This window comes from Bubalus bubalis, chromosome 1 (assembly GCF_019923935.1).
Source record: "Bubalus bubalis isolate 160015118507 breed Murrah chromosome 1, NDDB_SH_1, whole genome shotgun sequence".
Lineage (NCBI taxonomy): Eukaryota > Metazoa > Chordata > Mammalia > Artiodactyla > Bovidae > Bubalus > Bubalus bubalis.
This window is the reverse complement of record NC_059157.1, coordinates 127,689,042-127,705,273: the sequence shown is the minus strand read 5'-3', so window position 1 is coordinate 127,705,273 and position 16,232 is coordinate 127,689,042. Positions and strand designations below refer to the sequence as shown.

The window sequence follows — 16,232 nt, the reverse complement described above, 5'->3', positions numbered from 1 at the left end:
TAGGTCTGTCAGCTTTTATTTTATTTTGGAGTTCTGATGCTGCAGTAGAGTTTACAGTTCTGCCTTATTAGCCTTTACTTCCTGCTTGTGCAGATCCTCAAAGTCAGGCATAGGTTGTAAGTCTTTTCAGGTCTTTCCTGCATGTGTCCACAGCCCTTTACCTGTACATGTCCATGTCCTTCTAGAGTTCCAGAAATATTTTGGAAATTTTGAAAGCCCCTGAAGACCTCCATTCTCCAGTTTTTCCTTTTACATTTTCTGGTGGGTCTTTAATCAGTTCCTTCTGGTGCACTACCTCTGGCACCTGTAAAGTTAAATATCGCTTGAGGATAGTGCTGTTCATTTCGAGTAAGCTCTTGAGTCAGGACAGAAAAAGATAAGCCCTAGAATGCAGCTTTTAACTGCCAGATAGGTTAGACAGTGATCGTTCTCTAAGGGATGGGCTTTTGGGGCACTCCGAACCCATTTTGCCCCCTTGAATGGTTGCATGGGTGCTGGTTTTCATAGCTACCACAGTTGCAAGACTGTTTGTTGGTTTCAAAGCTACGGTGAAGCTGGGAAAAAGCGAGTGGGACTAGGTAATGTTAAACCACCATGAAGCTCACTGTTCTTACTGAGATTCAGGCATTTTCCTTGCCTGGGGAATCCCAGGGACAGAGGAGCCTAGTGGGCTGCCCTCTGTGGGGTCGCACAGAGTCGGACACGACTGAGGTGACTTAGCAGCAGCAGCAGCAGCAGCAGGATTATTGGAAGCCTTAAGTAATTTCGAGAGTTCTGGAAAAGTTGATTTTGATCATATCTGCCAGTGTTCTCTTTGCTTTCATGGAGGAGCAGATTATTGGAGGTTCTCCCTCCATCATCTTATAGGTCAGTCCATCTGGCTTTTGCTTTTGTTTGGTTTGGCCTTTTTCCTCTCTGTCCTTGTCCTTGGATGGTTTCTGTTGCTCTGCCTTCAGGTTCACTCTCTTTCATGTCAACTCAGCTGTTAAATCCATTCTGAATATTTATCTTCCATGATCATATTTTATAGTTCTGTAATTTTCTTTAGGTTCTTTTTTATTGCTTCTGTTTCTCTCCAGCATCTCTCCGTTTATCTGTTCAAATTTTCATGTGTTGAAACATATTTTGTTTTGTTTCATTGAGGATAAATATAATAGTTGATTTAAAATTCTTATCAGTTCTAACATTTTGTTCATTTCAGGTTTGGACTTGATTTTCTTTTCCCTTAAGAAAAACATAATGTTTTATTTTCTTGTTTCATCACATGAAATATGATGAAATATTTTAGATTGTATCCTGAATATTTGAATGTTACATTATGGAGATTCTGGATTCTGTTACTTTTTTCCACCAATAATTTTTTCTCGTTGTTTTATCAGGTAATTTTCTTGGCTGGGCTTGAATTGCAAATTCTGTTTCTGTTGTGGCTCCAGTCTCTTCTCCAAAGGTCCTTTGTCCTTAGCTGTTTTGCTTTGATTCTGTTCCATCTGTGTGGCTTAAGGGTCAGTCGATAATGAAGGTAATCAAGTTTGGAGATCCTCTTTCTGGCTTACTTTTTTATAAGATTCTGCCAGTCTTTTGACTGTTCACATCACCTAACTTCTCGAGCTCCCCAGCCAGAAAGATTGCTGGTTTTCCCACGTGAGCCCCCAGCTGCTACTATGCTTGGCACACAGACTGCACTTGGTCTCAGACTGCAAACCTCCAGTGATGGTAATTTACTTGTGCACATCCCTGTCTCCTCTCCTCTGAGCACATGAACTCCACACTGAAACCCCAACTACTCTAGGACCTTCAGGGGTGAACTCTCGTCTTGGTTCTGACCTTTTCTTTCTGGATGAGCTGCTCTGAATGTTGTTCATACACAGCAGCTTAGGGATCAGTCACTAATATGGGTAGATAGTTTGAAGATCCCCTCTTTGACTCTTTCTATTTTGAGATTTCACTAGTCTCTTCCACATTCATGGTTTCCTTCACTTTTCTGGTCCCCTCTCCCAGAAAGATTAGTTTTCCTTCTGTTGCAGCTTCTGTGTGCAGTTACTGCGTGGGTGCCAGTCTGTCCTGTTCCCAGAGAATGTGAACTTCCCACCAGATTTGTCTACTACTTCTGTTCCCTTTTCAGTACCTTCAGGTAGCTTTTCATATCATGTCTAGGTTTTGTAATTTTTTCTTTCTGTAAGGACAGGAACAGGGAAGATCATTTGGTAGAGTCTTAATCCCTCTTTATTCTTAGTCCCTTTTCAGTAGCCCTGAAACTAATCCTTTTGAAACAAACTTGAAAATTACCTTTCATGTATATATGTAGCAAAGATGAAAGCAGAATATAAAAAACTCCACATTCTGGTTCATAAAGCACAATAAATTTAAAAGAATAGAAATCATATAAATCCTGCTCTCAGACCATAATAGAATTAAACTAGAAAATACTAAGAGAAAGAAAGCTGCCGCTGCTGCTAATTCGCTTCAGTTGTGTCCGACTCTGCGTGACCCCAGAGACGGCAGCCTCCAGGCTCCCCCATCCCTGGGAGTCTCCAGGCAAGAACACTGGAGTGGGTTGCCATTTCCTTCTCCAATGCATGAAAATGAAAGTGAAGTCGCTCAGCCGTGTCCGACTCTTTGCGACCCTGTGGACTGCAGCGTACCAGGCTCCTCCGTCTGTGGGATTTTCCAGGCAAGAGTACTGGAGTAGGTTGCCATTTCCTTCTCCAGAAAGAAAGTTGGGAAGTCTCCAAACACTTGGAGATTAAACAACACACTTCTAAATAATACATGGACAAAGGAGAAATCTCAAGAGAAATTTAACAGTATTTTGAAATAAATGAAAATACTTAAAAATTTGTGAGATGCAGCTAATGTAGAGCTTTGAGGGAAGTTTATAACATTGAATGCATATATTAGAGAAGAAGAAAAATCTAAAATCAATACTCTAAGCTTCTACCTTAGGAATTCTACCTTAGGAATTAAATCAAGGTGAGCAAAAGAAAAATAATGAAAATTAGAACAGAAATTAATAAAACAAACTAAGAAATCAGTTGAGAAAATTGTTTATGTGAGGGGAGTGTTGGTGAAAACCAAAAGTTCTTTCTTTGAAAAGATCAATAAAATCTGAGCCTCTAGCCAGGCTAGCTTGGATAAAAAGGAGAGAAGACACAAAATTACTAATGTCAGAAATGGAAGAAGGGATAGCTGTCCAGATCCTATGGGCATTAGAAGAGTAATAATAAAAGAATATTATGGACAATTCTATGCCTGTAAGTTTGATAACCCTAACAAAACAGGCCAATTTTTTGAAAGATACAATTTGCCAAAACTCACATAAGAAGAAACAGATAATTTGAATAAGCCTGTACCTATTAAAGAAATTGAACCAGTAATTAATATCTTTGCAGAACAGAAAACACTAGGTCCAGTGTGTTTCACTGATGAATTTTGCTAAACTTAAATTTAAGGGAGAAATTATACCGATTGTCTATAATCTCTCAGAAGATGGAACTCAGGGAATATTTTCTAGCTTTTTCTATGAGGCCTGATACCAAAACCAAGACATTGTAAGGAAATAAAACTTATAGACCAATATCTCTCATGAATATAAAAACAAAAATTTTCAACAAAATATTAGCAAATTGAATCTGTCAAGTTATAAAAAGAATTATACACCACAACCAAGTGAGGTTTATCCCAGGTGTGCAAGGCTGCTTCAATATTTGAAAGTCAATTAATGTATTTCATCACATCAGTAGAATGAGAGAAGAAAAATCACATGATCATATCAGTAGATGCTGAAAAAGCATTTAACGAAGTTCCACTTCTATTCATGATAAAAACTCTCAGCAAATTAGGAATAGAGGAAAACTTGTGGAACTTGATAAAGAACATCTACAAAATACCTACAGCTAATGTCATATTTATTGGTGAGAAACTTAGTGGTGAGGAGCAAGGCAAGGATGTCCTTTTCTTACCACTGCTTTTCAACATGATACTGAAAGTCTTAGCTAGTCCAAAGGATAAGAAAAGGAAATAAAAGGTATGTGGATTGGGAAGGAAGAAATAAAACTGTTTACAGGTAACTTGATCATTTATGTAGAAAGTCTGAAAGAATTGACCCCAAAACTCCTGGAAGTGATTAGCAGTTGTTGCAAGTTTGCAGATACAAAGTTAATATACAAAAGGCAGTCACTTTACTATATACCTTCTGTGAACAAGTGGAATTCAAAAATAAAAGCACACTGCCATTTATCCGTTCAGTTCAGTCACTCAGTCGTGTCCGACTCTTTGCATCCCCATGGACTGCAGCACACCAGGGTTCCCTGTCCATCAGCAACTCCCGGAGCTTGCTCAAATTCATGTCCATCAAGTTGTTGATGCCATCCGACCATCTCATCTTCTGTTGTCCCCTTCTCCTCCTGCCTTCAACCTTTCCCAGCATCCCACTCAACCTTTCCAGTGAGTCAGTTCTTTGCATCCGGTGGCCAAAGTATTGGAGCTTCAGCTTCAGCATCAGTCCTTCCAGTCAATATTCAGGACTGATCTCCTTTAGGATAGACTGGTTTGATCTCCTTGCAGTCCAAGGGACACTCAAGAATCTTCTCCAACACCACAGTTCAAAAGCATCAATTCTTCAGTGCTCAACTTTCTTCACAGTCCAACTCGCACATCCATATATGACTACTGGAAAAACCATAGCTTTAACTAGATGGACCTTTGTTGGCAAAGTAACGTCTCTGCTTTTTAATATGCTGTCTAGGTTGGTCATAACTTTTCTTCCAAGGAGCAAGAATCTTTTTAATTTCATTGTATTTCATGGTATAAATACCATTTATATTAGTACCCTTATGTATAAATCTGACAAAGTATATACAAGATCTAAATGAGGACAACTATGAAACTCTGATGAAAGATATCAAAGAACTCAATAATTGGAAAGATATTCTGTGTTCATGAATAGGAAGACTCAAGGCTGTCATGATGTCATTTTGTACCAAACTGATCTACAGGTTCAGTGCAATCCCAATCAAAATCCCAGCAAGTTATTTTTGGATATTAATAGTCTTATTCTGAAATGTATATGGAGAAACAGAAGACTCAGGATAGCTAAAACAGTATTGAGAGAGAAGAACAAAGTTGGAGGACTGACACTACCTAACTTTCAGATTTAATGTAAACCTAGCTCAGAGGGTAAAGCATCTGCCTGCAATGCAGGAGACCCAGGCTTGATCACTGGGTCAGGAAGATCCGCTAGAGAAGGAAATGGCAACCCACTCCAGTACTCTTGCCTGGAAAATCCCATGGATGGAGAAGCCTGATAGGCTACAGTCCATGGTGTCGCAAAGAGTCGGACACGACTGGGCAACTTCACTTTCACTATAATCAAGACAATGTGATTTTGCCAAAAGAATATAAAAATAGATTGGTAGAACAAAATAGCTCAGCAGTAGACTCTCATAGTTGACTGATCTTTGAAGAAGCTTTTGGTGTAGTCTTCTCAACAAATGGTGCTGGAAAAACTGGATATCCACCTGCAAAATGACAGCTTTTTAATATGCTGTCTAGGTTGGTCATAGCTTTTCTTCCAAGGAGCAAACGTGAATCTAGTGAATCTAGACAGAGACCTTACAGCTTTCACAAAAATTAACTCACAGTGGACCATAGACATAATTGGAAAATGCGAAACTGTAAAATATCTAGAAGACAACACAGGCAGTAATTTAGTTGACTGTAGTCATGGTAATGAATTTTTAGATACAGCACTATCCATGAAAGAAAGATTATTATCCATGAAAGAAGTAATTGATAAGCTGTGCTTCTTTAAAAGTAAAAACTTCTGCTCTGCAAACGACATCATCAAGAGAATGAGAAGGTAATCCAGACTGGGAGAAAATACTTGTAAAAGACTCTTATTCAAAATATATAAATAACTCTTAAAACTTGACAATAAGAAAATGAATAATGCAATTAAACAATGAACAAAGACTTGAACAGACATCTCAAAGAAGATACGCGGATGACAAGTAAGCATATTGAAAGATGTTCAGCACCATTAGAGAATTACAGATTAAAACAGCAATGGGATGCCAGCACACACCCCCATTAGAATGGCTGAAATCTGAAACACCAACAACACCAAATGCTGGCTAGGATGTGGAGCAATAAGAACTCTCTTTTATTGCTGGTGGAAATGCAAAATGGTATTGCCACTGTGGAAGACAGTTTGGCAATTGCTTATAAAACTAAACGTGCTTTTGTATGATCTAGCAACTGCACTCCTTTACCCAAAGGAATTGAAAATCTATCTCCACAAAGGCATCACCACAAATGTGGATAGTAGCTCTCTTCATAACTGCCTAAACTTAGAAGCAACCAAGATGTTCTCTAGTAGGTGAATGAGTGAATAAACTTGGTACATCCATACAATGAAATATCATTAAGTACCAAAAATAAATGAGCTATCAAACCATGAAAAGATGTAGAGGAAAATTAAATGCATTACTGAGTGAAAGAAGCCAGTCTGAAAAGGCAATGACTTAGGATTCCAATTATATGACATGATGCAAAAGGCAAAACTATGGAGACAATAAAAGAATCAGCGTTTGTTAGGGGTTAAAGGGAATGGAGGGACAAACAGGTAGAGCAGAGGATTTTTAGGGCAGTGAAACTGTTCTGTGATATTATAATGGTGGATATATGTTACTATACATTTGTCACGGAGAAGGCAATGGCACCCCACTCCGGTACTCTTGCCTGGAAAATCCCATGGATGGAGGTGCCTGGTGGGCTGCAGTCCATGGGGTCGCTAAGAGTCGGACACGACTGAGCAACTTCACTTTCACTTTTCACTTTCCACTTTCATGCATTGGAGAAGGAAATGGTAACCCACTCCAGTGTTCTTGCCTGGGGAATCCCAGGGACGGGGGAGCCTGGTGGGCTGCCATCTATGGGGTCACACAGACTCGGACACGACTGAAGTGACTTAGCATAGCATAGCATACATTTGTCAAAACCCATAGAGTGTACAGGGCTTCCCTGGTAGCTCAGATGGTAAAGAATCTGCCTGCAATGCAGGAGACCCAGGTTCGTTCCCTGAGTCAGGAAGGTCTCCTGGAGAAGGGAATGGCAGTCCACTCCAGTGTTCTTGGAGTGGAATTCTCCAGTGTCCTGGAGAATTCCACGGACAGACCATGGGGTCGCAAAGAGGTGAACACAACTGAGCGAATGACACACTGTAGAGTGTGCAGTACCAAAAGTGAGCCTTACTGTGAACTGAGGACTTTGGTGGTAATGATATGCTAGTGTGTGTTCATTGATGACAAGAAAGGGCTCACTGGTGCAGGGTGTTGATAGTGGTGGAGGTTGTGTGGTATAGGAATGAGGGATATACAAGAAATCTCTATACCTCTGTCTCAATTTTGCTGTAACATGATTAAAACTTCTCTACAAAAGTAAAAGTTTATTGATTGGAAAAAATGTTTGGAATTGAAGCAGAATGTAATTATTCATGTAATTTTGAGCAATTCAAGTTTGTTTGCATGTACAACAACACAGACTTGGAGTCTTTACAAAGGATTATTGATGAAGATATGTACACTTGCTTGCATTATTCCAGTGTTCTTGTCAAAAATTTCAGTTCAGCAGTATTACCAACCATAAATTCCTACCAACCATAAGGACTGCTGATCACTTCACCCCGTCTTGATGCTCTTGTACTATTCTTTGTTAACTTTGATCTTTTGCCCTAAAACTTGGTCTAATTATGTTTCCAGTTTCTTTTAGCCAAGAAATAAATTTATACTACCAGATGACAGAATGTTACATCTTAGATATAACTTTAGGATACAAAAGGTCATAAAGAGTGTTTGGTCTTAAGTTTCTTAAACATTTGTAAACAGTGACCTTTTTAGCCTAGAATATTGTAAGTAGTAAGAGTCCATGTTACAAACGAGAAGGCATTATAATTATACCTCAATATTAATTAGTTAATTTGTCAAATCATTGCTTATTCAACACCTTCTCTTGGCCCAAGCTATTAGTTAAGCCAACAATACATAGATCCCTATACAAGGTTTACACCTTTTATTGTATGTGTACCCTTGAAACTGACTGATTTTGTGTCTGTGAAAAGAATCTGTTAGAAATTCTAAAAAAAAGTGTTAATTACAGTGGTCTTATCTCACTTTTCTATTGTTTGGGAATATACCTAGAACACCTTAAATGCCAAAGGATTTTTTGTTGTTGTTAGTTGTTGTTTCCACATAAAGATTATATTTCTGAAAAGCTTTTGAGAGAGAATTGCTAAAGATACTTTTCTATTTTAGATGAGCAAGTTGTTATGGGCAACAAGCTTCTTGTATATATTAGGTAAGAGATTTTTAATTTCTTTATGTGTGTATCCTTCTTTTACAAAACTTCTATATTCTCAGAGGTACTGTCATCTCTTAATCTGTATAGTGCTTTCGTTTCTCAGTGTTCTTTCATGTATAGCCGTGCTTCTAAACAATCAGTAATTCTGTCCCGAACCCTTGCTCTCCTCTGCCATATATTTGCAATGTCTAAAGACATTTTGCTTTGTCACAGCTGGGGTCAGGAGAGATGCCACTGGCATTTAATGCATAGAGGCCAGGGATGCTGCTTAGCATTCTGCAGTGAACAGGATAGTCCCCACAGCAAAGAATACTGAAATATCAGTAGGGCAGAGGTTGAGAAATCTTGATACAGAGTATTTTACTTTTACTACCAAGTCTATAGGATATGTTTTTGTCCATATTTTATGTATAAGGGCAAGAAATTAGTTTGCATCATGAACAAAGTTAGTGACTGAAGTAAGCGGAAATGTTTATCTGTTTATTCCTGGATCAGAGTTTTTCTGATAGACTAATGCAAGCTCAGAATTGTGTCCTAATAGAGCTTTTGCATAAATAAGTGGCTGGCAGGTAGGCAGGAAGGTGGCAGAACCTGCTGGCACATCATTTTAGCTTCTGTGTGCATCAGAGTTATTAACTTTGAGACCTCTTTCACATTTGTTACATCGATGCTTTAGTATAGAAGAACATATGTAGCATTTACCTTGCTCTTTATCATCTGCACTTTAAACTTTTTAGAATATGCTGGTATCCAGCTGTCTCTAACATTTAAAATTGATGACTACTTCACAGAGGTTTAAAATTTACTCCACCCCATCCCCTGCCACCAAAATAAGGATATATTCAGAAGACAGTTTATAACTCAGCCCCCAGAGCTAGTCATTAGCCATTAGAAAGGTCTGGTTTGGAGGTAAAACCATACAGTTAATTTCTCATGAGATTCTAATTCTCCCCAAAGGCTTGTCCGATTACAAATATTTTTTAGCCTAGCTCATTTCCCATCTTTATTCACCATTCTTAGAACCACTGGATTTAAAAGTCTCTGCGAACCTGAGGCTTTTACCTGTTAACAGTATAATGATGCTCTCAGATTTCTTTCCAGATGCTGGGTGTAAGACTTTTAGGTAATCTGTCCTTATTCCTTCTTGTTCATTTAGTGCAGCTTGGGTTTTTCTTAGGAAAAATAAAAAGAAATGAAAGTCATTACTCAGTCACAGGGTGTGTTATTTCACCACCACCTTCTGTCACCCACATTTTCTGAACTGGCTATCATCTCAATCTGGATTTGGACCTGACCTAACTGACAAGAGCTGAGCCTGCTTAAACATCAGACTAGTATCTTGGGTTTGAGAACAGTGTGTTCCCAGGAAGTTAGCCCATTAACAGTCACCAAATCCGTTCAATTTCTTCTCTTCTAGCTGTTGTCTAGCAGGTCGTGCCTATCCGCTTGGTGACATCCCTGAAGATCTTGTTCCCTTGGTTAAAAACCAGGTTGGTACATTTTCATAGCATTTTTACTCTCCTAAAATGCAGTAAAGACAAATTGTAATTGAGGGTTGCACATGGGTCCGGAGCTATCTGCTGTGACAGGAGAGAGCCTGCACCCCATCACTGGAGCCAGTAATTATAGCTGAGCGAGGTTAGAGAAGTCATAACCCAGTGGCAATTTAAACTAAATTCAACCTGGTTTTATTTTATACAAATGGGAATCATTGCTTCAGCAAGATACTTTGTGAGAAAAGAATGAGCTTTTTTTTTTTTTTTTTCAACTTGCAGGTTTTTGAATTTCTAATTCGCCTGCATTCAACAGAAGCTCCCCCTGAAGAAGAAATCTATCCCTATATTCGGACTTTGCTGCATTTCGACACACGAGAATTTCTGAATGTATTGGCGCTGGTAAGAAATACTGTGATTCTAAGGTATTTTTAAAAGGAGTTGGGGTGGTAATTATTTTTAATAGAAAGAAAAATGAATAATAGTCCTTACACAGGTACAGTTTTTATGCCCTAGCAGTAAGTCAGGGTCTCAAATGTTTAATTTTGTTGTGCCATCCATAATTTCTAATTCTTTTTCTCCTTCCTACCCTTCCTTTCCTGCTTTCTTCCCCTCTCTTTCCTTCCTCCCTGAGTATTTGTCTATGTCTAGTGTTTGTGTCTGTCTGTATGTCTCTTTCTGATTCATCCTTATTAAAAAGTTAAAGCGGAGTTAGATGTGGTACATCCTTTATTTCGTAAATTGTTATTGTTTGCATACTGAAGATGGCAGATTGCTCTGCATGACATGTGGTGATGATGATAGTAGAAGCAGCTGGAGTTGAAATGGAACATGGACGCTTCCTGCTAAAAAAAAAATCCTTATTCTTTTTTTTTATTAAAGAGGGGTCTGGGTAAGCCAGCTTCTCTGTGAAAATGCCCCCGGGGGAATAATTATATAAAACATGATATATCTTCCTAATTAAACCATAGTGTAGTTGTTTTTTAAAAAGCTTTTGATAATGTGGACAGTGCTTATATTTTAGTATCCAGTGAAACAGCAGACGGACAAATTTAAAAAAAGATATTGTATGTGCACAGTATTTGAAGGAAATAAACAGGAAGGAAATACATCTAAATATTAATAGTGATTATATCTGTGAGATGAACTAAATTTATTTAATGAACATATAGTGCTCTTATTATAAGTTGAATACTAAACTATTAAACTTTTTAAAAGTGCCTGTGAGAAGGTTGAGATTCCACTCATATCACATTTTGCATTAGTTTAATTGGAAAATCTGATTTCAGAAGTAGTAACTTAAATAGCAGAAGAAGAAGGGAAAAGAAACTTAGAAAATGAAAGTCAAATCTAGTTGGTTTAGGAAACCTTAGACGTCCAGAATACAATGGAAGTGTACTTAGTGTCTGGCCTGGAGGAAAAAAGAAACAAGAAGTGGTAGGGCAGGGGTTCATAAAGCGTCCTGGAGAGCAACTAAGAATTTTACCTGGTTTTCATTTTTTAAAGGGCTGTCGTGCCACTGAAGATCATTTGGGATTATGCTTATGTCTAAATTATGATATTGACATTGATAGTAAGACTGCGATAAAATCTCTGTCATTTACTTGACAAATATTTGCCAAGTATGTCACACGTACTGTAGTAACTGTGTGTACCCTGGGCTGACAGGATATAAACCTTGCCTTTGTGGAGGGAGAGGATCCAGCTTGTAGATTAGTAACTATAGCATGGTGTAAGACATGTCACTGGAGATATGCAGAATGCTGTAAGAACATTTAGGAGGGGGATCTAATGGAAGGGTCAGGAAGGTGTCTTGGATGAAATGATGTCGATGGTGAGTCTCACAGGATGTGTAGAAGTCTGGTTAGGGTTAGGGAAAAGTATTTCAGGTAGAAGGACAGAGTATGTAGAAAGACCTGGAAATAAGATAGAGCAGTGTGTGTTAAGGTAATTGAAAAAAATTCAGTATGGCCACATTTTTAAGTGTAAGGAATTCTGCGGAGAGAGAGAATTCCAGAGAGGCAGGTAGAGACTGAGTTTTATTATCCATAGTAGGAAGTTTGGACTTTACAGCCGCTGAAACCTTTTGCCTTACTTAGTTGCTCAGTCCTTCCAACTCTTTGCGACCCCATGAACTGTAATTCGCCATGCTCCTCTGTTATTGGGGATTCTCTAGGTAAGAATACTGGAGTATGTTGCCATGCCCTCCTCCTTCAGGGCATCTTCCCAACCCAGAGATCGGACCCAGTTCTCTCGGCATTGCAGATGGATTCTTTACTGTCTGAATAGAAAAATGTCATAATTTGTAGTTTAGAAAAATTCCCTCTGATTGTTGAATGGAAAATGGATTGAAATAAGATTGGAGGCACGAAGATGTTAGCAAAATAGATAGCAAAAAAGATAGAAGATAATGGCAGCTTGAATTAGGACAGTGACAGTCGGGGTTCTAAGACATGAAAGGATTTGAAAGATATTTTAGGAGGTAAATCAGCCTAAAATTTAGAGTTTATTGTACAATTCAATGTGAAAGGTAAGATGAGTAGAGAAGCATCAAAGATTCCTACATTTCAGACTTTATGAACTGAATGTATAGTGGTTTATTTGTAGATTCAACAGGAAATCAGAGGAGAAACAGTTTTATTAGGAGATGGATGAGAGTGGGCGTGCAGAGTAGTGGTGAGATATGGTGGAGGTAGATAATTAGTTCTTTTTCGGACTTAATGAATTTGAAATGCCTGAAAGACAAGCAGAAGTTTCCTTGTGTGTGTGCATCAAGGGTTGGCTGCATCCCCAAGTATTACAGCTGGAGAAATTGATAAGACTTAGGATCCTAAATCCTGGATTCACTCCCTATTTGTCTACTATAGTTGATTATTCATGTGACCTTCCTAATTAATATGTCTTAATAAAAAGAACATTTTTAGGGACCCACTGAAAAACTTAGATGACAGACTTTTAAATCATATTTTCTCACTTTTTAAAATGTAGGAATATTTTTTTCAAGTGAGGTTTTTAACTTTAGCTTTATTAGGGTACAATGTATACAAAATATAATTCATCCATTTCAAGAGAAGAGTTTGACAAGCATGCATGCATGCATGCTAAGTCGCTTCAGTTGTGTCTGACTCTGTGCGACCCCATGGACAGCAGCCCACCAGGCTCCTCTGTCCGCAGGATTCTCTAGGCAAGAATACGGAGTGGGTTGCCATGTCCTTCTCTGTTGACAAGCATATGCAGTCTTATAACTGCTACCACAATCTAGATACAGAACAGGTGGTCACTTTTGCAGTTTTTTAGTGAGTCCCAATCCCAGCCCCTGGCAACTGCTGATCTGCTTTGGGAAACAGGGTTTCACCTTTCTAAAATGTCATTTAGAGAAAAACATGAACTTTGTGGTTTCTTCTGGTGTCATTCACTTAATGCTTTTGAGACTTACCTGTACTGTTTCTTTTATCAGTAGGTTGTCCCTCTTTATGGCTATGTAATTTTTCAGTTTATGGATATACTGTTTGTTGATCCATTCACCAATAGTTGGTCCTTTTGATTATTTCCAATTTAAGTTACTATGACTAAAGCTATCATGAATATTTACATATAAGCCTTTGTGTGGACATACATCTTTATTTCTCTTGAGTAAATACCAAATAATGAAACCACTGGGTCTTTTGTGAAGTGTATTGTTTCACTTCATAAAAAACTAACAAGACTTTTCTAAAGTGGTTCTGCCAGTTTTCATTCCGGTAATATAGGAGAGTATCAATTTCTTCATTGTATGGTTCATCTTTTTAGTTTGACCATTCTAGTAGATGTATACTGGTATCTCATTGTGGTTTTATATTTCCCTCCTGACAACTGACATTAAACATATTTTCATTAAAATATATTAGCAAAAAAGTTATGTTTACCATTCGTATATTCTCCATCCATATATACTCTATGGTGAAAATATCCATTTTTTGACCATTTTTCCCTACTTTTAAAAATTGTATTTGTTTTCTTGTTTTGAGAATTTTTTTTTAGGTAAGTATTAAAAAATCAGATTACATGAATTTAGCAGATGTTTTCTCCCAGTCTGTAGTTTGTCTTTTCATTTTCCTAATACTGTGTTTTGAATAGCAGAAATTTTAAATTTTGATCAAGTCTGATTTATTGGTTTTGTTTTAGGAATCCTGCTGCTGGGGCTGTAGCTATGAAATCTTTGCCTAACTCAAGGTCACAAAGATATTCTCTAGAAGTTTTATGGTTTTACCTTTAAAGCTGTGATCCATTTTGAAGAAATTTTGGCCTGTGGTGCAAGGTTTAGATGCAAGGCCTTTTTTTCTTGTTCTTTTTTTTGCATTGAGATATCTAATTCTTATAGCATCATTTGACAAAAAGACTGTCCTTTCTCTACTGGATTGTCTTTGTACTTTGTCAAAGATACATCATCTGTGTATACTGGGTCTATTTCAGAACTCTGTTCCATGCCCCTGGTCTGTTTGTCTATCTTGATGCCAGTACCACACTGCCTTGATTACTGTAGCTTTATAATGAATATGAAAATCATGTTATATGTTCTTATTCTTTTTCAAAATTACTTTGTATTTTGTAGTTTTGGGGTTGTTTATGGCATTTCAGTATGAATTTTAAGTTATCTTGTTAACTTCTGCAGAAGCCTGCCTGGATTTTGATTAGGATTGTGTTCAGTATTTAGTCAATTTAAGAATTGACTTAGCAATACTGAATTTTGTGATGCATTAAAAGGTATACTGTTTCATTAATTTAGATTTTCTTTAATTTTTCTCAGAAATATTTTGTAGTTTTCAGTGTAGTTTTCTAAGTGATAGGATTCAATGTAATGTTTTCTCTCAGTTCAGTTCAGTTCAGTCGCTCAGTCGTGTCCGACTCTTTGCGACCCCATGAATCGCAGCACGCCAGGCCTCCCTGTCCATCACCAACTCCCGGAGTTCACTCAAACTCAACGTCCATCAAATCGGTGATGCCATCCAGCCATCTCATCCTCTATCGTCCCTTTCTCCTCCTGCCCCCAATCCCTCCCAGCATCAGAGTCTTTTCCAATGAGTCAGCTCTTCGCATGAGGTGGCCAAAGTACTGGAGTTTCAGCTTTAGCATCATTCCTTCCAAGGAACACCAGGGCTGATCTCCTTCAGAATGGACTGGTTGGATCTCCTTGCAGTCCAAGGGACTCTCAAGAGTCTTCTCCAACACCACAGTTCAAAAGCATCAATTCTTCGGCTCTCAGCTTTCTTCACAGTCCAACTCTCACATCCATACATGACCACTGGAAAAACCATAGCCTTGACTAGACAGACCTTTGTTGGCAAAGTAATTTCTCTGCTTTTCAATATTATACAATTAAAATTTTTTAAAGTGAAATAATAGTTGCCTCCCACTTATCTTGCTCTTATATACTGCCATAAGGAAAACTGGTGTCAACTTGACTTTTCTTAACTTTCCCAGAGACTTAATCTTTTCCTAGAGTACCAGAATACTTTTTTCCTTATATTAATATTTAAAGACTAATAGTCTAAGATATTGGAGAAGGCAGTGGCACCCGACTCCAGTACTCTTGCCTGGAAAATCCCATGGATGGAGGAGCCTGGTCGGCTGCAGTCCATGGGGTCGCTAAGAGTCAGACACAACTGAGCGACTTTATTATCACTTCTCACTTTCATGCATTGGAGAAGGAAATGGCAGCCCACTCCAGTGTTCTTGCCTGGAGAATCCCAGGGACGGAGGAGCCTGGTGGGCTACCGTCTATGGGGTCACACAGAGTCGGACACGATTGAAGCGACTTAGCAGCAGCAGCAGCAGTTTAAGATAGTACTTAGAATTGACTATTTTCGGTCAGTTTTGCCATATATGTACTGTGGGCCTTTTCAATATGTGAATTTGAGTCTTTTTAGTTTAAAAAAGTTTTCTTGAATTACAGATTTAAATATTTTTTTTCTGCTCCATTATTTTGTGCTTCATCTTCAGAAACTTAGGGTATTTGTATATTATATCTTCTTTGTCTTCTATATTTATCACCTTTCTTTTGTCTTTCTTATTTCCTTCTTTGTTTAAATTTCATTTTCTTGGTTATTTTTATTTACGTTCTCCATTTCTGTTAACTATACTTTTGATCATATCTGTCCTCCCTTTGGTAGCTTGTAATTCTGTCTTCATTTCTAAGATGACTTTTTTTTCTTTCAGTTTTTTTTTTTTTTTTTCTTCGAGTTCGGTTAGCTCTTATTTCACATTTTCCTACTCTTCATTTCTTTTCTGAATTCTTAAATTTCTGGTTTGTGATGTTCTTTCAAATCTGCAATTGTATGTTTAAATATATTTCATGTATGTTGAGATATTGTTTATAGTTTACTTCTATTTTGTGGCTAGTTCTTA

General features: G+C 37.9%; 1 protein-coding gene across 11 annotated transcripts in view; it reads left to right on the top strand.

Annotated features, from left to right (window-relative positions):
• The window catches only part of VPS8 (VPS8 subunit of CORVET complex), a 302,528-nt gene that overhangs the window by 113,733 nt on the left and 172,563 nt on the right, over positions 1–16,232 (top strand). For all 11 annotated transcript variants that reach the window (XM_025287194.3, XM_025287196.3, XM_025287177.3 and 8 more), the window contains 3 exons: positions 8,310–8,352; positions 9,773–9,845; positions 10,131–10,250. In XM_025287194.3, the coding sequence (XP_025142979.3) occupies positions 8,310–8,352; positions 9,773–9,845; positions 10,131–10,250 (236 nt within the window). The remainder of the gene's footprint in view (positions 1–8,309; positions 8,353–9,772; positions 9,846–10,130; positions 10,251–16,232) is intronic.